The 23,905-nt window shown below is 41.0% G+C and overlaps 1 protein-coding gene across 1 annotated transcript; it reads left to right on the top strand.

Annotated features, from left to right (window-relative positions):
• The first annotated feature begins 9,983 nt into the window (after positions 1-9,983).
• Positions 9,984-10,775, top strand: ppp1r3aa (protein phosphatase 1, regulatory subunit 3Aa). Its single transcript, XM_078282252.1, has 2 exons — positions 9,984-10,031; positions 10,113-10,775. Exons 1-2 carry the CDS (start codon positions 9,984-9,986, stop codon positions 10,773-10,775), a joined length of 711 nt encoding a protein of 236 aa, XP_078138378.1.
• The last annotated feature ends 13,130 nt before the right edge of the window (positions 10,776-23,905 follow it).

A 23,905-nucleotide genomic window follows, 5' to 3' on the forward strand; every position in this document is an offset into this window, starting at 1 on the left:
GCGTAACTAAAAAAGTCTGAGCTGTCTCAGACTCTTAGTAACTGGGGCACACAAAACACCATTACTGTGATGTGGATAATTACAGTGCAAAAGGGGGGCCTCTTAAGCATGTAATACACTCTTTTATCTTAAGAAGTCAATCTCTCTGAGGCTGACAGCTTGCAGCATATGATCCTGGTAAACAAATACTTTTGCGCGGCACAAAAGTGCCATTAAAGGCCAAAACTGTCAACACAAATTCCATTCTTACTGGGGGGAGGGAGCCGAGGTGGGAGGGAGGGAGGTGCGGGAAGGAGAGAAGGGGAGGAGGAAAAAAAGACTTGATCACTTCTGGTTGCTTTAACTTGCATGGAGGTTGTCATGGAAACATTTCTATGAAGTTAACGGGGATAAAAACAGAACGCTTTCCCATTTAATTGCCTTTAAGCTTAGTGACAGGGTCGACTTAGCTATATATGAAAACACAGACTGCGTAGGTTACGTAGATGGGCTCAGTGAGATGTTTAGAAAAGTGAAGCTGGTGCACCACTCCCTTGATTTTTTTGCCCATTTTCCCCCCAAACATAGCAACACCTCAAGGGTTGAGCAAGCAGTCTGTTTCATTACAGAGGTGTTGGGGGATGGGTGATGGTGCAATTCAAAAGCTAATCCAAAAGTGAGCAAGAGCTGACCTATTTGTTTCATTGCCTAAGACGTAGCCTAACTCCCAGAATAGAACTGATTAGGCTAGATCTATGGATAAAATCCACCTATTCTCAATTTGCACCTTGTCTACATTGTCACAGTTTCAACCAGAGCAAATGCACACAAAGTTTTCAGAAGACTCTCAGAATGAAAAATAAATTGCAACACGTCTTCTACTTCAACTCAGCTGGTGGCAACAATTTTCATATCTAAGATAAAATCATGCATCAACATGTGATCACTGAGCTGAAAGCTGAATCTTAATTTTGATAAATGATTGAAACGTATGACAGGGTATACACATTAATCCTGTGGAGGACATTCATTTTCCTATTACCATAATGTAGAGCACGACCGCCCGATGATGAATGCAGCAATCAAAAAATGGACGCAGAGTGGGGAGAGTCAGGATAATAAGTGCACTGCTCCCAACAACGGTCAGCTGCCATTAGTCCCCCCTCCATCTCTCCCATTGCCTTGGGAAAAAAAATTAGCATCACTTTTCTACTGACCGCACAAGCCGTCACAACACGTAAACAACAAGTAAACAAGAGTCCACGGACTGTTTTTAAATATGTTTGAAGAAATGATTACAGGGGTTCCTCGACAAAGGGGCTGATTGTGCACCGTCGCTGACATATTTCACAGGGGGCATTTATTGCGGCCTGGGCTTTGAAGAGTGAGAGCTGCTGAGTGAGGGGGGAACTGGCCCACACCTGCATAACTGAGGAGGGAACACCTGTGCACCCTGCGGCTGGAACAAAGAGGGTCGGTCCTGCTAATCCAGGGGTGAAAGCTGATCAGAGGACAGGCCCGAAGAGTTCAGCAGCTCCCACTACCTTGTTAGCCTTTCTTAAAAAAAAGAAAAAGAAAAAAAAGTTACACCTATTGATTTTTGGGCCGCAGTGATTGCAGGAGAACAGTGGCAAGACACTGAGAGAGTGATATAGAAGAACAGAGGTGAAGCTTTTATATCTGGGGTTTAGCTTAATTATTTAAAGTACAAGTCTATCTGAAAATTGATAGGCTACCAGCATCACTGTTTGTTTCTGGACAACGAAAAAAAAATGGAATATAAAAATGGAGCAAGAAAGCACGGTAAGGTGTTGACTGCTGATAATCACAGACAATGATCATGCTGGTAAGAAACTGAAGAGTATAAATAGAAGTATTCAAAGCTGCAGCGTAGCTATGCTTTAAGGCTAATAGGATTTTAGTATTTTAGTGTTTTGGGCCTGAGCTTAGGAATTTGTGGTGCTGGTGTTTGGGAAACATCAGCATTGATAGAAAAAAAAACATGCCTTTTACTGTAAATGTATATGCAATATCTGAAAAAGTATGTGTGGTACAAGTGATAACACCATCTACAACATTGTAAGGAAAAAAAGCTGCAGTAATTCTCAACACTGCTTTTTAAAAACTGTCATATAGCCAACTGTAATATATAATAAACTACAATACCTGATATACTTATAGCAAGTTATATTACATATATTCAGTTTGTTTTTTATGTTGTTTCTTGTAATTATTGCAACATAGCAATACCAAATAAATTCTTGCAAACATATCTATATTGCCATGCCAATATTTTTTAGATATTCTATAGCATTAATGTGCATCAAATCTGACATTACATATTACTATCCTAATACTTAAACCATATAGGCACATTGGTATATCAAATAAAAATCTAACCATTCAAAGTGAGTATTAACATTACCTCAATTATAGGCTATATTTGACCAGGCTATGTTTTAAAAATAGTTTTCATATGTACCATTTAGCCCTTGGTGGCAAATGCAAAATCTCTGATCACATGCACTTTGCAAGCAACCTCACTTTATTCTAGAAAATGTTAAAACAATACGCAGATAGACAACAATAAGTCGGCTTTCCAAAAGTCAGTGGTCAGCATTCAGACAAGGCACAGTCTGGACAGTGCGGTTTGAGGGTCCTAACATAAAAGACCCGAGCATTGTGCCGTAGGTGAAACATGTAACAGCTGCTCCGTATTAAAAAAGCACAGAAACTCCATATACTACTTGTAAATAATTATGTTGCATGCCAACTTGCAAAGCGCTGTATAACATAGAGACAAACTTGCGGCAGGTCCACTTCCTAATTCAACTGCAGTGGACAGAGAAGTAAAACTCAAAGAGGGTGGAAAGAAATAAACACTTGCGTGGAAAAAAAAACTTACCACAAAAAAACGGCAGGTATATTTCCCTCTTGGTAAAGTCAAAGGGACACACCAGGTGAGAAGTCGTCGTCCTCTATACTTGCAGAGATCTTCACACGTGACTGTCCAAGTTCACCATAACGCAGAGAAAATGAACAACAAGCTGCAGAGTAAATAAAAAGCTCAAATATTCCTCCGCTGGGCGCTGCTGTCGGAGACACACACACACTCTCCTGCTGTCTCCCGTCAACGCTGCTGTTATTACTAATGCAACAGAGGAAAAAGCAGTACACTGAGTCCTGTTTGAATGACGCGCAATGCGAAGAAGAAGCGGCTTGTTTTTTTGCGTTACGATTCAAACACACATCAAGCTGTATCCCAGCAAGCAAGTATATTTGGGACTAGAAACCCCCCCAGGGGAGGCACTTGCTTGTGCGCGGAGGTGTGTGTTGTTATTTTTGGGCGTACTGCGACCCCGTGTGACGTCAGGTCCACCTGCTATGTAAACAAAAAAAGTATTTTAAAAAAGTTTGTCCCCCCCTTTTTAAAGCATTTTCCATTTTTCACATATTAGTCGTTTAGCTGACGCTCTTATCCGAGGGCTCGGCGTCTTCCTTATGGACGCTTCGACAGGATACACAGTGCTTGTTGCTGGGGATTGAACCTGTAACCTTCCGGCTACGGGACTGTCCCTCCAACCGCTAGATAAGCAAACAGTTCGCCCATTTTTACATTTGGAAAACTTGTGTTCATAGGTCTTTTCCAGCGCCCAGATCTAGATTTTATAGAGTCGCCTTATTGCAGATGAGTCCGCAAGTGGGAACCCTATGGAAAAATCACTATAATATTCCTATAATGTTCCTATAATATTCCAAGAGGGACTTGTAGTTTGTCTGTGAGTTCATAGCAATCTTATCATAGGCCTAGTTTATGGTATGGTTTATCTACAATGGTATCGCTATGATATTCCTATAGGGACTTATGGTTTTCCCGTGATATTTGTATAGTATTCATCTAAAATGTATTATAGGATCCTACATCCTATAGTTCTTTCTCGTAAGGGAAATAGCCTTCTGGGACTGTTGGAAATTAGGGCAGAGGAATTACACCGGTAGAAAATTAAAACTAAATTACTGACTGTAGCCTAATTGTTTAGACATCATCGCCTCTTCCAAAGGAGGAAAAAGAGCTTCAGCACCCTACAAGTGAGAATAGTAAACTGTATACTCAGCATAGCAATCAATATAGGCTATGGCATTTTTGATACACATCTTACATACATTTTACATATCTTATATACATGTTTGGCTACAGCCTAGATTCGGTAACTTACCAGTTTGCAAAGAAAATTAGACATACTGACCATAAACTGTCGTCTGGAAGTGTAAATACAGTATGTGCATGAATTGATGAGTATCTATAAATATTTTAGCAATGAATATTATTTTAATATAAAGAATCAATTCCATATTTTCATGTGAACATGTTAAAGTTTACACCAAACGTATCATTAATGTGATCAAATAAAATCACTGTTAAATAATTGGTTTATAGCAAACAGAAAATATATCAGGCAAAATCCACTACGAGTTTAACTGTGGAGGAATTTCTCTCGTCCATCCTTTCATATTTAATGTGTCGATTTAGGCTATTTATTCATTTAACAGTAGCTCCGCAGCCATTTATTCAATGAACAGTCTAAAAAAATGCAAAAGATGACACCAAAAACTTTTTCTTTCTTTTTTTAAACCGAAGAGGTTGACGGTCGAGAACTGAATGACCAGTCGATTTATCCTGGCTATTGAAAAAACAGGAGAGGGGGGGTTGCAAGTTTTAAAAATGTATGAAACACGGAAAGTGATTATCTTGTCCCATTCTTTCAAATATGTAGATTTTGTTATTATTTGTGTATTTATTGTAATACGACTGACTGATTCTGACAAATAAATGTAGCCTAGTTTATGCAGGAATAAGCCTTTTGTATTTTCTTTTTAAAGTGGAGAAAACAGTCAGTCTGTGGGTATAACTCCATCTGTCAATATGAATTTGAGATGCGTTATTAAGGTGGTGTATCATTTCTAGTCTCTAAAAACACAAAATATTCAACACCTTGTTGGCATTATTAGGCTATTATTCCCTCAAAGTAGGCTACTATTGAGAAATGTTTCTTTACCGTTTACAACGGTAGAAATGCAGGAATTAGCCTTTTCTACACCACTGCCATATGTCCAAAACGTACTAAAAGATCTTATGAGAAAAATGTCATAGCCAAATGTAAACTCATATTAATCACATTTGTTTCGCATTGTTCCATTTGAAAATAGCAGAGGGACAGGCCTGTAAGATTCCTTAACATCATCTCTAATGGCATTACATTTTTTTTTTTTACTAATCTTAATTGCTATTAAATATTCGATCATGAATACTACTTAAATAGGAGGAAACAGCATCTCGGAAGTGATGAGGATGGGAAGAGAAAAGAGGTAACATGACAATATCTGGGAATTGTGGTGGTTTGCTGCCACCTACTGGTCAACTCGTAGTACTCCATCCAAGGCGACACGCCAGACTATAAGACTGTAACCCTCATTTAAAAACCAAGTCTCTAGTTTCTTATTTTTTTCTTCCCTCATATGTTTAAAGCTGTTTTTCTAACATTGTTTCCATAGCTGGAACTCATTATAAAATAAGACATAGAAACTAAAAATGTAAATTCGTTTGGCTGAGGTGTATTCTGACAAGCATTTTACTCTGATCATATAGTGCCATCTACTGATAAGCATTAGACATAGGCCTACACAGCAGTTTACTGTTGATAAATACAATTTATAATTGATATAGTTTTATATCAAAATGAGATAACCACCGTTTGGTAAAAAAAAAAAAAAAAGTGACACTTGCTCTTATAAAGCAATTAATAGTACACCAAAATATTATGGTGTTTTTTTAAATGATGGCAGGTAACCTAAGTCCTTTTTGACAAATTTATAACATTCTTCCAGACTTGATCTTCTATATTTTAGATGCATTTAATGATGAACTTCAGGCAATTCAAATTCAAAATGGACTGATAGCATTTTGAACTCTTCAATTTAACTATTCATATATTTATTTGCCTCTACAGAAATTGCAATTGCATTAAAACCAAAAACAATTTAAAAGTCCAAAGAGAACCCGTTTGCCTTCAAAACGTAGAACAAAAGAGCCTTTGAGGACAAAAACCCGTCCACATACCTGTGAAGGATTGTATAACCAGGCACGAAAGTCTATTTACAAGATATATTGGATTTTTGGGTATACTTACACCGCATATCTAGGATTAGTTGAATTAAACTTCCTATCTGAGACGGACACGCACGTACGTACACACACACACACACACACACACACAGTCCAATCTGCTGAGCAGGATAGAGGCATGTTATCTCCAGTCTTCTGTCCCAAGATGCAGTGAACCCAAAAAATTAAAGCGGCCTCTATAGCCAATGATATGAGAGGATCTGTAGAGGTATTTGATCCAAACATTTGCAATACTCCCTTAACACATTAGCCTTTCCATCACATTGATGTAAATAATAATAATTTCATGCATTATTAATCTCAATGGAGATATTCTGTTTTTGCTTGCAACCTCCACAGAGAGGTCAGAGGTCAGCGTCAGCTACAGAGCAGCGTCCCTGCAGCAGGTAGGGAGTCAATGTCCTGCTCAAGGACACTTCAGCAGAGCAGACGCCTGCTGACACAGAGGCTTGACCTTTGACCTTCCAGTTGCTGGTCAATCTCCCTACTAACAACACCAACCCACCGCCCGATATTACCTAGATTCTCCAAAACAGGGTGACGAATACAAACTTCCAGGGGCTGAGTTAGTTGGTTTGCTCTCAATGGATCAAGACAGTGAAATTTAAATCGATTCTCACCTAACGTTAATAATTCTTTGTCCCTCTCTGTCTGTTTTAAGTGAGCTTGCCAAAACAAATCCCAAACAACCATGTTGAGATGGCAATAAATTATTGAACTTGAACTTAACTGAAGAGTTTCCAAAATAAGATATCCAACATCTGACAATTACTCTTATAACGTGATTCATCCCACTCAGTGATAACAAATCATGGCACTTTTTACAGTATAGTAGGCAGTGGTGTGTCCAGAATGTGAAAAGGGGTGGCAGAGGGGTGACATGGACACATTTAAGTGTGGCCATGACACGTGATTGTTTGACCAATAATATATCAATATATGGATATCGATATCTTGATTATTTGCCTGATATCATTTGATATATAATTTGCTTGATATTTGTCCAAAGAAGGCTTATTCACTGTAAATCAACTATGAATCCATATTTTCCCAATAATGTCTGTGACTACGACTCATTAAGTGAGTAATTTCATGAAAGTGTGCCTTCATCAGTGACATCAATGGGAGACACATTTTATCAGATTGACTATTCTCTAAAGCCAAATTGTACAATATAGTCTCTAATTGAATGTAACGCATGGATTCACTTTGTTTTTGGATGAAGTGACCTTTTACATGTTAAACGATAATTAACATTAAAAAAGGCAAAGGTAATAACGCCAAAAGCAACAAGTCAGTTAAGCCTTGACAAAATGAAAAGTGCTGGACTATTAAAGAAGTTATACAGCCTACAACTGGAAATATGAGTATGTGACTTTCTGTCAACTGCAAAAGTCCTGTGAGACCAGCACAGTATCTATACTGATTCTCATTTATCTATATACTGAGTGTCATTTGTGTGATAACAGTGTATTGAAGGATAAATAAAGTACTTTTCCACAATCTAATATTTATCATTATTAATTTACTGAGAGCATAGTAGCACAAAGCAACACTCAATAAGGACACAACCCCATAAAGCATATACTATACCATAAAACAACATCAGCAACATTAACCAGTACACTCTACTACTACTGTGTGTGTGTGTGTGTGTGTGTGTGTGTGTGTGTGTGTGTGTGTGTGTGTGTGTGTGTGTGTGTGTGTGTGTGGTCACTCTACTGTCTGCCTTGAAGACTTCCCGTTCTGAATGATGAATCCACTTGAGTTCACTAAAGAGAGGAAGAGAGGAAGGGTAAATACAGCTTGACAAAGCCATGTAAAGTTTCACTACTGATGTGTATCAGCTGCGTCAGGGGGTCTACTGAGGAGGTAACGTAAGTTAAGTGTACTGTAGTAGAGATAAAGTAGAAAAAAGTAATCTAACACCCCTAACATTAACTGCAAGTAGGCTACTTAAACTTCAACATTAACTGCAAGTACTTCAACTTTAACAATGTTTACCAGTCAGCATCAGCACAACTACCTTGGTAACATTAGCTAACGTTAACATTAGCAAACAAACTCACTGCTGTTTGGTGCTGTCACAACAGCCAAGCTAACGTTAACAGTAGTGACAAGTTAGCTTTTAGCTGCGACTTATTTGATGTCATAGCCATAATGTATTCCTTAAGTTAGTGACAAGTTGCAGCATTAAAAAAATACCTTAGTTCCTTGGGCATATATTTGATATCAAACCAGCAGCTAGCAAGCTATGTAGCTGCTGAGTTTGGCCTGTTTCTCGAAGCGTTGATCTTCTGAACTAGACTTCAGAGTGGCAGCCAGTCGCCAGATAAGTGTTGTTTTGGGTATGATTAGAGTTAGAGAATTAGAAAATATATAAGAGTGGAGTATGAAAATAAAGAGTAAATAATTTACAAACCAAACAAAACAAAATACTATGCTCAAGAACATTAAAAATCACTTTAATATCAGCTGAGCTCCTCATCTAGGGTGGCAAGACCTGTGCCAGCCCTGTGGCTCGATCACTTAGGCCTACAGATGATCTGTATTTTAGAAATATTCATGAACTTCATGCAAGGGTTTTTAGAGAAGATATATCGTGGTTTAAAAATGAACTCTTCAAATAGGCAGTTTAATCAAACTGAAACAATGTAGTTTAACTGATGTTCAGAAATTACATTCCGAGCAATAGATAAATCAGTGCAGGTTATTAATCAATGAACTGTGCACATATTTCAGTGAAGTGGGTGACTAACATGATTTATATGGCCTCATAATAGCAACACCGCAAATACCTTAAATTTGCTTTTCTTTTTCAGTATCCAATTATTAATACAAAGTCGGTGCTGATGAAAGTTGCTAGTGATTGGGAGTTTAGTGTCCCGCTCTGCTGAAAGAGGCTCCATCTCCCTCGGGCTTGAAGCTGCCCACCTCTACATTTATGGAACAGAGCACAAGGTAGAATAATGATATACAATCAGGGAGCTAAACACATAAATGCAATAGGGAAAGATATGGACAGTGGACAGAAATGGACAGTGCTAGATATTAAAGTTGTAAGATCCTGCATCACTTACCTTGAACACACTCATTTAACTCTTTTCAGATTAATGAGACCGGAGAGTACAGGATGAACATGAGGAGACGGGTTAATTCTGGGACAATGACTCGTGGTCCTCATCATCACCCACATATAACAGAAGCTACGCAACGCCACAGACAGCCACCATAGGTGAGTGTGGATACTATTCTCTAAATTGAAAGTGAAACATGCTGAACACTGATATATATAAGTATTTGTCCACTGTCATGCTGTTTTCTTTTATTCATGCATTTTGTCATTCTCTTATTTGAATGTAAAATGTCACAAGGACAATAAGGTTCAAGTGCAGATTGTTAGTTTGGATTTGGGAGTGTTTTCACATCCAAAGTAACAAAAGTACAGAGCCACTGTGCCTATAATTGCAATATGAACCTTGCTGAACACTATTTTGTCTTGAAAGTGCAATGTATACATATTTGTTTTATTTCTTTTCCTAACTAGCAAACATATTGTGGGAGGATAACTGACTTGTCCTGGTCTGGTTATATGTGTCCTATTAATAGGCCTGGCTCAGACTCACAATGTTCAGCTGTAACCGGACTCCATCTGTCAAGTCACGTCCTCTCCCCGCTCTCCCTTCTACAGTATCACTGCAGCCAGGCTCGGGGCACTCTGCTCTGTGCCACCCTCCAAGCCAGACAGACGGCAGGACAGGCAGACAGCCCCGTCTGTTTCCTACACGCAAAACCGTGGCCTCTCAGGTCCTCGCACTAAATGGAGGCTCTGTACACCCCAACTTGGGAGAAGGACGGGGTGATGGTGGTGGAGGACGAGGAGGAAAAAAGGGAGGAACAGGAAGAGGGAGGAATTGAGGCCTCCTCTCCCACGGGCTCCACGGATGAGGAAACAGAGGAGGACTCGGAGCCGGAGGCCCCGCCGGTGGTCCGCAGGAAGGTGTCGTTCGCCGACGCGTTCGGCCTGAACCTGGTGTCTGTCAAGGAGTTCGACAATGCTGACGTGACGGACTCGGTGGTCAGCGCGCCTCCTGAGATGGAGGCGATCCACTCCTCAGAGGAGTTCTACATGTCCTGTCTGTTTACGGTCCCCTCCACCCCAGAAGAGCTGGACCAGAGGCTACAGGAGCAGACGATCGAGCTGGAGAGCATCGAGATTCTCCCAGGAACCACCACTCTGCGTGGCATCATCAGGGTGGTCAACCTCTGCTACAGCAAGTCCGTTTACGTCCGGTTCAGCCTGGATGGCTGGAGCAGCCAGTTTGACCTGCTGGCGGAGTACGTGCCTGGATCCAGCGACAGGAAAACAGATAGGTTTGCCTTCTGGTATTCTCTGGTGCCTCCTTTTGACAGAGAGGGGACCAGAGTGGAGTTCTGTCTGCGTTATGAGACATCGGTGGGCACTTTCTGGGCTAATAACAAGGATATGAACTTCGTGCTGTTCTGCCGCCAGAAAGTGAAGGACGTGAAGGCAAAGGAGCAAGGGCCTCAAGTGCAAGAGGAGATTGCCAGTCACAAGAGCAAGAGGAGCTGTCTCAAAGCTAACAGGTGAGAGAACCTGCTGCTGATTCTATTTTAAAACATGTCACTGCTGAGCCGCTAATGTAATCCAGGGCCACATCACCCTCAAACATCAACAATAGCTATCATTACATATTTTTCAATATTCAAATGAAATGGGGGCAATTTAGATCTATCACTACAAAACTCATCAAAGAAGTAAAAATGTTACAGTCTCTTGCTACATCTTCTGAAATCCAGAGACAAGACTGGCAGAAATCACCCAAAAATAGAGGAAAGGCCTCACATGGTTGTCATTTGCTATAGGAGGAAAATCTCAAATTTGACACATAGTGGGATATTTAAAGTGGGATATTTAAATTGCTCAGACAATATACAACCTTCCCCATTAGGGCCACTGGTATAAGTTAATATTGCTCGCTGAATCTGCCATTGTGTTTACAGTGAACTATTATGTAACTTTGCAGTAATGGATGTTTGGACTCTGCGTCACATATCACCCATTTAAGATCAGGTGTCTCTCCAGGTTTCCATGACGTCTAACCCCCGACAGTGGCAGACAGATATGCCTACTTTATCCTCTTTGGCACCAATCCCCAAATCGGCAGCCATTGTTGCTTATATGCTTCAGGAACTATATTTCTTTATTATGTATTTGTTTTTTTCCGCTGCCTGAGGGAATGCTTGCTGTACTCATACTGGCACAATATGGTGTAATTTTCCATTATGTCTGGTTTAGTGTGAGTATGATGGAAATGTGCTAATACAGCACACAAACATATTTGGAACTGTCCCACATCCAAAAGGTGCTGGCAGAATTACATGCTATCTTAATGCAAACAGGACCAAAACTTATTAGTATTCACTTATTAGTATGGACCATAATCATAGTAGGGCCAATACATGGTACAGAACAATATGGGTGAAGTGAAAAAACCTTAATTCAGTGTACAAAATATTTCTGCTATTTCCATCAAATAGACTGAGGTGAAAGCTCTAATCCCTTGTTGATTTCAACTATTTACTCCACTTCAGTCATGAAGATGAGATGAGACTAATGAAGGGAAAGAGACAAGTTGAAGGAGAGTTTTTAAGCCTTGAAATGAGTGAGACATGGTTTGTGCAAAAGAGGCTGCAACTCAAGGTGGCCCTGGTATTTTGAATGTTCAAAATTACCAGGGACATTCATTCGAATTCCGGTCGCTAAGTATGTTGCTTGAATAAAGGTGACATTTCAGAAAATGTAATCATCTGTTCTTTTGAAATACCAAGCAGTGATCATCAGGTAAAATAAATATTTAGCATTTTGTTCTGAATGCAACCAAAAATCTTAGATATGAGGAAATGTAATTTGATATTGTTGTGTACTCCAAAGCATATTTGTGAGTTTATGTAATGTTATTCCTATTGTATTTGAACCATAGGAGGGGAAGTGCAGAGGAAAAGACCACTGAGACCATTCACATAGCAGCAGCTGCTGCAGGTGTGTATGCATCACTGTTTGTGTGTGTGTGTGTGTTTTGTGTGTGTGTGTGTCTCTGCATGCATGTATATGTTTGTGTTGTTGGGTGTGTGATTGTGCATACATGCCTGAGTGCGAGTGTCTGTTTGAATGTGTGTATAATGTACAAGTACACATGCAAACTTTGAACCTTGCGCTTGTAAATCTCTGAGTCTCTGAGTCATTTATTTTGCAGAAGCAGCAGCCACACATAAAGCAGAGGAGGCTGACAGAGAGACAGTGGACAGCGCAGAGACACACTCTATATTATACCATGAAGAACACAAACCTTTGGTGAGGTTTATTAATTTCTTTCAATATGGATATCTCTATTCACATCTATACATTATCTTATGGAGTCATAGGCTCTGTGCTTAAAGTCTGAGAAACATTTTGGTTTTGAGATGCTTATACCACCCATAAATAAACACTACTTAATGCAAAACCACAAAACAGCTCACTCACAAAAATTAAGTTCAAACACCATTCCTACTTGTCTCCAAACTGTAGATATAAACAGGAGTGTTACTACCTGTGTCCTTTCTGCAGAGGTATGAACAATAATTGAGACAGAGATGCATGTTGGTGTCACATACTGTTCTGTACTGTGGTCAGTGAACCTCAGAAGTGGATAGCAAGACGGCTAACCTGACATTTGAGAACATGCCACACATTCTCTGAAATCACCCATGTGAAAACTATTAATAATATCCGCAACCTGTGGCTTGTAAATGTGCAGTAAAGGCGATGATGTAAACAAAAATAGACTTATGGGCTGAGGTTGCAACAGCATTGCAATGCATTACATCATCACAGTAACATTTTATATCAAAGAACACTTCATGAATGGCTCATGAAGGATTTTAAGGAACTACACAGAGATAAAATAATTGGTTGTATCGCAAATACTTAATTCATGACATGCGGCTGATATTAGGATTTAATGTAGTTGAGGACCTTACAAAAAAATATCGAATCATTGTGCTTTTAGCCTCTGGTTATGGTTCAACTATTTCAAGCATAAAGACTCAGCTTGACCTTTGACATTGTCTTTTTGATTGACAGGCGGATAGCATCAAAAGCCAGCGCAGAGCAACACATTTGGCACGTGTGCAGGACTTCTTCTCCCAGAGGAGTCAGCGAGTACCAAAGGCCTATTCAGTTGACTCTGCCAATGGCCTGACAAATACCCAACCACACAGGATACATCATCACCATCACCATTCTCAATCTATGCCAGCTCCATGGGGCAGCTCCGCCGGCTTTTTCCGTATCCGCCAAAAGAAACGATCCAACGAGAGTCCACAGGTCCTCACCTACCACCAGATTCCACTGCTCACACTGGACTGGAGCAATGATAAATCGCAGCATTGGGGGACTGCTGATGTGGATGATATGTGGACTGGGGGCATTAAAAGGACCTCGTCAAAAACGTCAGAGGAAAATAAGGACAATGCGCCTTCTGTGAGCGAGCTGTGGGAGGCCTTTCTCAACGGCACAGATGAGAACATTGATGACAAAACCTCTGTGTGTGATATATGGCAGGCCTTTCTTAACGGCCCAGACTGTAAGGATCACTCTGGTGTTCCAGAATCAGAGTGGCTGCAGACGGCAGCATCGGTGTCCCCCTCAAACCATAAAGAGGAACCCCGGACCCAATGTGCAGAAAGCGAGCAACGACACACGTTTCAGCTGGGCACAGACACACCCGCCCACGGACCTACGCACACCTCGGCTGAGTGGCAGCCGGTGTCACACACTCCTGCAACATTGTCGGCTAATGCCGCCTTGAACACTGAAGAGCCCCAGCCAGCGGAGGTGTGTGTCAGTACCCCAAGAGATGACAACGCAGCGGCCCACGACGCATCCCAAAAGTCAGAGACGCGCTCTGTAACAGACACTCTCCAGGAATTTGGCCTCACGGGGGTAACGCCTGTGTCCGAGGGCTCTGTTGACAGTTCGACTCAGTGGCACAAGCATGCGGTCTGGGAGAGAGAAAGAGGAGGAAAAATAGTAAGAACAGGAGAAGGAGGAGGAGATGAGCCCTTCACACCCCATATAGCTGACTTGGTAACAAGCTCTGGGGAGACAGGGACAACAGAGATGACAGCAATGCCAGAGTCTCAGAATGCCAGCGCTGTTGATAGGATCTCACAGGGAGCAAGGCTGGATGAGGGTCTTTCTTACAGCGGGGAAGGGGAGGTTACAGGTACCGCACACAATGCGACGGATGACACGCTGGCATTTAGGGAGACAATCAGACAGGGGACAAAGGATGGGGGGAGGTTTGTCTTATTCACATCCAGACAAGGAATGGAGGAAGGTTTCACACCGAACTGTACAGAAAAGAAAGTATATACAGAAAAGGAGATATTTAGGCCACAGGAAACAGAAGAGTGTGAAATCTCCCAGAGGTATGCAGATGAAAAGAAATGTGAGGAATTCAGGCCGAACCAAAATAGTGAAAATGCATTAAAGCAGAATGAGACAGATGAAGATGAAATAAGACTCGCACAGTCACGTGCAGATGAATTCAAACGAAACCAAACAGACAAGGAAAAATTCAGACAAAGCCAAATAACGGCGAGTGAATCCAAATTGGATGAATCAGAGCGTGATGAAGTGATGTCAAATCACAAAGACTTGGAGGAATTCAGCAAGGCAGAGGCAGAGGTGGAAGTTTCAAATTGTACAGCAAGCGAAGAGGCAAAGAGACAAATTGGTGTAGAAGTTGAAATTAACCAGGCAATGGATGAGAAAGCATGGCAACAGAATGAAAAAGCTTTGCAACTGAATCCCTCAGTCAGGCTGAAGGGAGACAAATTAATGATTTCAAAAGCACACGATAAACAGTCAAGGGCAATCCAAGCAGTAGAAGAGATACACGTCCAGAAGGAAAAAGAGGAGGACTTGACATTGACACAGACAGAAGAAAATGTGGAATTGAAATGCGGTGAAACGGGTGACTATGTACTAATCTCAAGTCAAACAGAGGAAAGCACAAGACAGATTCGTGGTGGAATAATTCCGAAAAAACAAGAGCCCTGCAGAGAAATAAACACGTCAGTACAAACAAGGGAAGAAGTATTTACGGGGAAACATTCAGTGGAATCAATAGAAACCAGAAAGGTCTTGAAAAGTGACCGAGAAGATGACGAATTCAGGCCTTTTGAGATAGATAAATGCAAACCAAACCCAATGGAGATGGTGGACTTGAGCTGGACCCAGACACAGGAAGATGTTAAGAGTCAAAGAGAGCAGGGTGTAGGCGGTGAGATGAGCCCACAACTAGATACGGTGAAGGAGAAACTTACAAAGGAAGGCATTTCAGCAGAACTTCAACACCGACCTGAGATATTAAAAGGGATAGAGGAAGATATGAGTCAGAGAGACAAATATGAGAAGGTGAGTATTGGAAAGCTGAAAATGGAAGCGATGGAGGAGTTGATTTGTGATGCAGAGAATACTCAGGAGGAGAGTGAGAATGCACCGGCTGAATTGAAAGAACATGAGTTGTCAGCAGAACAAGGTGAGAGCTCTCCACAGGTTGAATGCAAAAAAATGTCAGAAGAAACAAAAGACCCTATCACTGCAGATGATATTGTAGCCCTCGAATTGATAGAGTCGGGCGTTGAGGAGATATTCACAGAAAGACTTGGACAGGATTTGGATGAGGGGATTTGGGAAGAGGTGTTAGATTGGAAAGATGGTGTACCTGCGCCTGCCTTGAAGAGAGAGACAGATATTGTAGAGGAGATGGGGAACAGGCTAGCTGGTGTTATACATGATAGCTATCTGACAAAGGTTGAAACTCTTTCTGAGGAAGATCTGAATGAGGCATTTGACTCTGGTGTATTTTCCCTCACAGGATTACCAACAGATCCAAATGTAACCGCTAGTCAAGGCCTCAGCCAAACTTTAGCTACTAGCAGTGATACGCCCTGTGCAATTCAGAGTAGCCAGTCATTGATTAAAACAGGACAAAGTCTCATCTCTCCTAAGCCAACTTTAAACTTTAGGCCTTTAGGGGAGCGAGCCACTGAGTCAGATGTTCCACTAAGGCTACGCCAGAACCTACCGTTACTGGTGAAGGATCAGAAAAACTTCAAACAAATAAAAGAAAGACCGGTCTCCCATCAGGAGATATACAGCCAATTAGAAGACTGTGTAGTTTCCCACAAAGAGAGCTTTAATCAGTCGGCCCACCCATCTCACGAGAGCCTGAGTTCCTCTTCGGAGAAGTTAGACGAGGCTAGTGTTCTCGTATGGTGGAGTGTGTTATACTTCCTCAGCCATGTGACCAGAACTCTAGTCTGCGCCCTCCTAGTCGCTGGATTCTTCGTCATTACTCTCCTCTACGACTTCCCAGCGTGCTTTGCTCTCTACGTACTTTCAATGTGCTGGTGGTTTTGTCAGTGGAAGAGGCACAGGGTGACGGTGACCAAAGGGATGGTGGGATAGGCGGAGAGATCTGAGAGAGGAGGAAAGGCGTTAAAGGTGCTATGCGAAGCATGTTGAAACATCAGTATGTTATTGTCAAATTAATTGTAATACCTTGGTATATTTCAACAAATGAGACAATGGTCGAGATGATTTGTAGCCTTTATCTCACGCCAAGTGCTAGTGTTTCTCAAAATTAAGAGCACGTTTCCCATAAACCCTGCCATTGCAAGAAACTCTGAAAGCTTTAGCTCCGTTTGTGCTAGAAGAACAGCGGCCGTCTTCCTGTTTTGAGCTGTAAAGAAATCCAGCAGATTTCCTGCAAAATCCGACCCAGAGGCACACTGTGTAAAATGCAGAGTAGAGGCCAGTAGAGGCTGCCGGTCTTCTTGGTGATGATCTTTTTTGTAATTATACTAATACTTCAAATACTCCAAATATCAAATTAATGCGGTAATGATTTATTGATTTGAAATGCCGCACGTAGCATCTGTAATGTGTGTGTTTGGTTGTGTTTGATGTTTGGTTGATTTTTTTTTTGAGATGAGAGATTTCCCCGAGCTAGTGAATCAGGTGAGGTTCGGCTTTATAAATCAAATCCATTCATTGCAAACTGGTTCACCCTGGCATGCATAAAAACGAACAAAAAACCCCCACAAAACCTAATCCAGGCAATGGTAACACCCTGCTTCTTTATAAGGTTAATAAAACCAATATGACATTTGTTCCGTTGCAGGTGGGAAGCAGCTTCAAATTATCTTGAATTTGGTGAGGCAATCCAACATTAAAATGAAAACAAAAGTAACAGATCTTTATTTTTTTTAATTTTGGAATTGTTATGAAAATTCACCTCCTGAGTTCGAACTCATTGTGAGCATTTGTTGAATATATCTTTGCAAATGCACCTTTGGTGTAAATTGTTACGCCTATTGTGTGTATGATTTTTTTGCTGTGTTTTATGGGCCCAATATTACTTTACACTGTGTACCAAATGTAACAAAGCGACAATGTGTTTTATTCCAACAGATAAAGGATGTTTCCTATAGTGGGACGTTGCAGATTTGAAACATTTTCCTTTCCTTGCTTTTCCTGAATAAAATAAATTCATATTACTCAACAAACAATTTCCAACTTTTATTTGGTGTCCTGGAAAGATACCGGCAAAATGGTTGTTCAAAAATGTTGATTCTTGTATTCTCTACAATGTTTATACATCATGACCCCTCCTCTGGGTAATTAGGAAACAATGAGACTTAATACTATTCTCACACAAGAGATAACTGGCTGAACTCAACAAACAAAAAACTGATAATTGTGGGATGAAGTATCTTTCTAACGCTGACCTAACCCTCACCCTTAACCCTTGCCCTATATGGTATCATTACCCTATCACCTACATTTTAGAATCTTTCCACTGGTTAACTCTTAGTTTTTAGGACAAATTTTAAGATTTCACGCATTTTTAAGGAACATGGGTCTGGCACTAAGCTAATCGCAGTCCTTTCAACCCATATGACCTGGATTGCACCCTGAGATCCTTGGGCAGCGACAGAATAGCTTCACTGAAAATAAGAGGTGCTGGACCTTTGCCACCATGGCTTCTAAACTTTGTAACAACCGGCCTGAGGAGCTTAGGCTGGCTAAATCAATATCATATTTTATATCACATCTTAAAACTCACTTTTATAGACTTGTTAATATATAATTATCTTGACCTCCCTTTATATGTTTTGCTTTTGTTTCTTTCCTTTACTTTTTGCTTACTATCTTTGCTTACTACCGCTGATTTTTTATGTACTCCTTTGTAAAGCACTTACGTTTTGAAAGGTTCTATACAAATAAAGATTATTATACACGTATTATATACTCATAGCCTAACAATGAGTCCATCTATAGCCTAAGCATTCCTAACACTAATCTTGGCCTTTTCCAAGCAGCATACGCTGAACTCAGTCATTGTAAATTGCTCTGTCTGGATAAGTGTCAGCTAAATTCCTACATTGTAAATCTGTTTCTCCAACCCTGTCTGTTTCACAACAATTGTTCAACTTTAGTGGAGACTAGGCCTATATAAGGGGCTCTATGGGCTTCATACCTCATATGAATGGTCTGTATTCATCTACTGTAGTCTGTAGTGTAATTGGAAAAGGTCATGTATCCTTACTGGCAGTATTTCACCGACAGACTGTGTATTTTCAGCAGCCATACACTCTTTCAGTATCGCTCATATGAGCAGATAACTCACTGACCCTCAGATGACCCCCTTCGCAGACAGGTATAGCACCATACAGTCAGCAGTTCCTTGTAGTTGGGTGAGGAGATTGCTATGAAGGTAGCAATTTTAAGGAGCTCATAACAAAACTTTGTTGAGTCACTAAAATGCAAAATTCTGACTGAGAGCTTTTTTTGAAGGGCATCATCATTAGGAGGACGCCTAAGTCAGCATGAAGCGCTTCTGTGCTGCTGTGTGCTTTTATTTTTTATCAACCAAATTAAACGTTGATTATCAGATGAGTACAGCCTTTGAACCCTTAGCAGCGTGTCTTTGGTGTAAATGACATGCCCCCCCGTCCTTGCCGCTGTCTCTAAGGAGTCATTTATCCTTAGACTAACCAACATCAGTGCCAAGAGTTGGAAAGCAGTCAAGTTCACATAGCAAACAGACCATCTTATCTCTGGTGCTTATGTGACTTAGAATTGTTGCATTAACATTTAGTCAGTAAAGAATATATGAAGAGTTTCATTCCAAAATAAGATATCCTCCTTTTGACAATGTGACCACCTAACAATTTAGAGGATGTAATTATTTGCATGTGTGTATTTCTTTTGATCATACAGCTATTACAACATCAGGTGCCAACATTTTCCAAAATGGAAACATACAGTCTGGAAATGAAAACCCTTTAAATGAAGACATACCACAGTGTCACATGCTGAATACATACATTTCCTCCTTTCAGTAACCTACAACTGGCCAAATAATTCAAACAGAGGAAGTGTGCACAGGTTGTAGCAGATTATGTGTGGGGATTTTACTGATCTAATGTCAAAAATTGTAATCTGAAATCTGTCAAAAACAGTAGCACTTATTGAAATACTCAGAAATATGTTTGAAGGGAAACAAGGCCTTTTGATTATGATAACTTACCTTGAAGTAATGGTTAATCATATTTGTAGGTATAACCCTATACAAATTGCAGTATGTATAGTGGATTATATTGCCCGTTTATTGTCTTGTGAAGCCAAGTAATTGAAGGTAATCACATATTCCATTACTTGGAGTAATGGATTATGTTGCTAATCATAATTTTCTGCAGGTAATGTTTGATCAGTAACAAATTACATTTGGAAAGAAACCTTTCTACAACCGAGTGCGTGGAGGAGGAGCGTGTGTGTGTATGTATGGGGGTGCATGGGTGTTTTGTTACTGTGTATGCGTGTGCACCTGTGTGTGTGTGTGTGTGTTTCTGTCTGCGTGTATGTGTGTGTGTTTGTCTGCGTAATAATGAGAACAAGAGAAATAGCCCAGCATGCATTTGATGGATGGTAACATGCAGGAGGCAGCCGAATCCAGCCCCTTAGGTTTAAATGATGTGCAAGTTCAACATCAACCCAAAGGAGCATAAACATTTCACAACATGAAATTATGACTCATTCAAATTCATATTAAAACATTTGTGAAAGTGTTTTGACCTGATTTCAGACAGATACTTTGGGCCCAATTTCACAAAATGATGGTTATCGTCTCAACTTTCATTTTAACACTATATGGGTTTTCAACACTGGTACCAATCTATTCAACGTCAAAATATTTAATGGGAGAGATGTTACAGATCACATGTTCGCTTGCACCTGTTCGCACAACACAGTTTATACTGGTGTACGTGTGTTAGTGCACAGCAAGCAGACAAACCTCTTGTCACTGTGCGCCTGAGATAAAGCAGTGGTTTGAGTGACACTGCGGTTCAGTAGAAGTCACTTGAACCCGTCTGGGGTATGCTGACCTTTTGTAAGCTGGCGCCAATCCCATGCTGGCACCTTTAGCAAACTGGCCAAAAGCCAGTGTTGGCACAGCAGAGGGCTACTCTTCACAGGGCATTGCTCTGAGGAGACACAGCTCAAACCTGGCAAAGCTAGAGAGCAGAAGAAAGGGGAGTAGTGAATGGGACAAAGCTGAGAAACTAAGACTGCACCAAATCTTGATTAGTTGAGTGTAGCTTGAGTTGCAAGGGTACTTCAGTTACCCGCCATAGGTGAAAGTGCTATATAAATTGACTAATTCACATGCCAACATGTAAATGAATCATATCTTTCAAGCTGCACTAGGCAACTTCGCATGTTGACGGTGCCAAATAGCAGCGAGAGGTCACTGTTTGGAAACTGAACTTCAATACCCAGAAATCATGTAACGTCATATCAGTAAACTGCACACAGCACACTCATGTTTACCAACCCGGCCGGTCTGTGATGCTTTATATCAAAGACACAGGAGAGGCAAAAGATCTAATGTTGGAAAGTCCAGCTTTCTCTGGATGGAGCGCTTGCTTTCTGCTGTTTAGAAGACAGTTTGTGTTTGTTCTTAAGCTTCAATTCATCATTTCCTGTGGGTGGAGAAGATTTTGTGCCAGCGACCATAGCTGACACCAGAATTTCATTTGGGCCAATAAGGTGAATCTACAGGATCTCAACTAGGGAGGATGGGACGCTCTTGTCTATGCAGCCCCACTTTGTGATTTAGGCAGATAAGACGGATGTAGCAGCTTTAAATATCACTGTTAAATATGTAAATACATCAGTTAGAATTAGTCAGTTTCCCAGAGTTAAATATATTTTTTAAAATGTATTAAATGCTCTGGATGTTATTATGCTGCTGACCAATACTCCCCTCAGGAATCTATCTATCTATCTATCTATCTATCTATCTATCTATCTATCTATCTATCTATCTATTCCCACTTACCTAGTTGGAAATATGGCATGTTATCTATTATAAACGCAAGGTTGATTTTCTTGAAACAAGTGACAATATATTGAAATAAAGCAGATTACTCCGCTAGTATGAAGGTGACTCTTTATTTTGTGAAATTCTTAAAACTAGTTGATTACCATATTGTCTCACCCCATTTGCGGTTTCTCATATATTTTGAGAAAAAACAGATGCTCTTCTTCGCAGTGTAAAGCATGGGATGGCTTTTACCGCGGTTCATGTCAGGTCATTTAGGTCCCTGAGGTGGACTAGGAAGACAAGTTAATTGACTCTCTGGATCACACCCTGAATCTTGTGATACAAGTCTTGACTAAAACGAGACCATATCATCATACGTCACGCTCTCCTCATTCTCCCCTCTCACATTACTGTGTGTGTGTATGTGTGTGTGTGTGTGTGAGAGAGAGAGAGAGAGAAAGAGAGAGAGGTGGACTATAATAAGACTCTTGCTATCATGTGAGAGATATTCTCAGGAGTACATTCCTGTATTGAGTATTAGACACAAGCTGTTCCGTGGCCCAATTTCTGTCATCATGCCATCAAGAGATTAAAGAATTTATTGTTTCTTCCTACTGTTGTCTTGTGATCATTTTGGGGAGACTAAGTGCAGGAGCTAATAATCTAAAAAATGGAAAATGGTGAGGAATGGGATACAGCATAGCTTTAGTCCTGTGTATCTCAATGTGTAGAGAATGTTATTACCACTGCAAGCATTAGGGGTTTAAGTCCCAACACGGTCACCCATGCTAAAAATGCATCCTGCCATTGTACTGTAAGGGACTTTGGATAAAAGCGTCCATTAAATGACATATAGCAATGGCATTTAATGTTCTGCCTGCAGTGGAAAAAACAAGCTCCCACTTTTTTTTCTTCCCCAATACCTAAGTGCAATCCTTCCCTCTTACCAGCAGATGGCAATGCAGCTCCAGTTTTCAAACACTCCTCCATTACATGGACATCTGAAACAGAAATCATGGTCAAACATCTTCAATCCTCACAAAATATGGGAATCATGTGATCACCTCAAGCAAACATTTGACACCATCTGCATAATCCTAAACTTGAGATGTAATTTTGCATGATAAGTAGGCCGACCCAGAAAACCACAAACAGATAACAATCTTTTTTTTTCTTTTTTCCATCCCTGTGGCGGTATGGCTGCGCAGTGAAGTGCACTGCCGGGGACAGCAGGGTGCATGAGGACATGGTATGTGAGTGGATGGGAGTGCAGACCGAGGCAGGGCCTTGTTGTGCGGCCTGAGGGGAACAGAGGCACTCTGCTGACAGACCGGAGACCTGACAGACTGCATCGTCCACACTCTCCCCAGTCTCGGGAACCACTTTTTATTCGTCCGCCCCTCCATCCCGCCTTCCCAGCCTCCCTCTCTGCATCTCCCTGGTCCCCTCCCTCAACCTTCAACCTTGCCAGCTCCAGCTCCCCATAGCCCTCCTTCCTTCCCTCAGCTCCCTCCTGTAAGACCACTCACCTCAACCCAACCTTCCTTTCTCTCCATTACTCCTCCTTTCCCCCCCTCAATCCCCTCCTTTCCATCTTAGCCCCTTTTCACCTTATCATCCTCCCAAACCTCCGGACCCGCCCTCCCCCCCCTGCTTCTGCCCTGCCTCCCTCTCTGACTGTTACCCTCTGCGACTCGACATTCCCAGATGTCCGCCGGCTCTTACATCAGCGAGACAGCAGGCTTTCTGCTGTTGCCACTTGGCATTTGGGAGCTGTGCGTGCGTGGGACACCGTCACCTCCCATTCACCACTAATTGCAGTATAGCAACCGCTAGAAGATTCATCTGAGAATAAAGCAGTGGACTGGCTCTATAAGGCTGCAGGTTGTTTCTGAGCGTTTTGCTGTATTTGCTGACAGACTAAAGACAACAGAGATCACAGTAGATACAATTGATCGATGGTAGCCATGTACCATTAATCAAGACAATAATGAATCAATTGTATGTGAGTTAATTTCCAAAATGATACATTTAATAAATGTGATCATTTTGTTGACCAATGACCTAAATTATCCATTATCCTTTATACAGATTCAATTTGTCATTTTTTTAAATGGTGGACATCTCATTTTGGAATCGCTCTTCATATATTTGCTTGCTGAATGCACATATTCCTTTAGTGGGCACATTGTACAGTATGTCTTTTGCTCTTATAGTGATCATTGCAATGCCTATAGTCCCTTTGCTTTCATTCCCAGCATTACCGTGAGCTGAC

The sequence above is a fragment of the Centroberyx gerrardi genome, chromosome 24 (assembly GCF_048128805.1).
Source record: "Centroberyx gerrardi isolate f3 chromosome 24, fCenGer3.hap1.cur.20231027, whole genome shotgun sequence".
Lineage (NCBI taxonomy): Eukaryota > Metazoa > Chordata > Actinopteri > Beryciformes > Berycidae > Centroberyx > Centroberyx gerrardi.

What these genes read in the sequence shown, in the direction of transcription:
- ppp1r3aa (XM_078282252.1), top strand. Translation starts at nt 9,984, where the DNA reads ATGGAGGCTCTGTACACCCCAACTTGGGAGAAGGACGGGGTGATGGTG. An exon ending in AGAAGGACGGGGTGATGGTG is followed by an intron (nt 10,032 to 10,112) that starts GTGGAGGACGAG and finishes TCCACGGATGAG; the next exon opens with GAAACAGAGGAGGACTCGGA.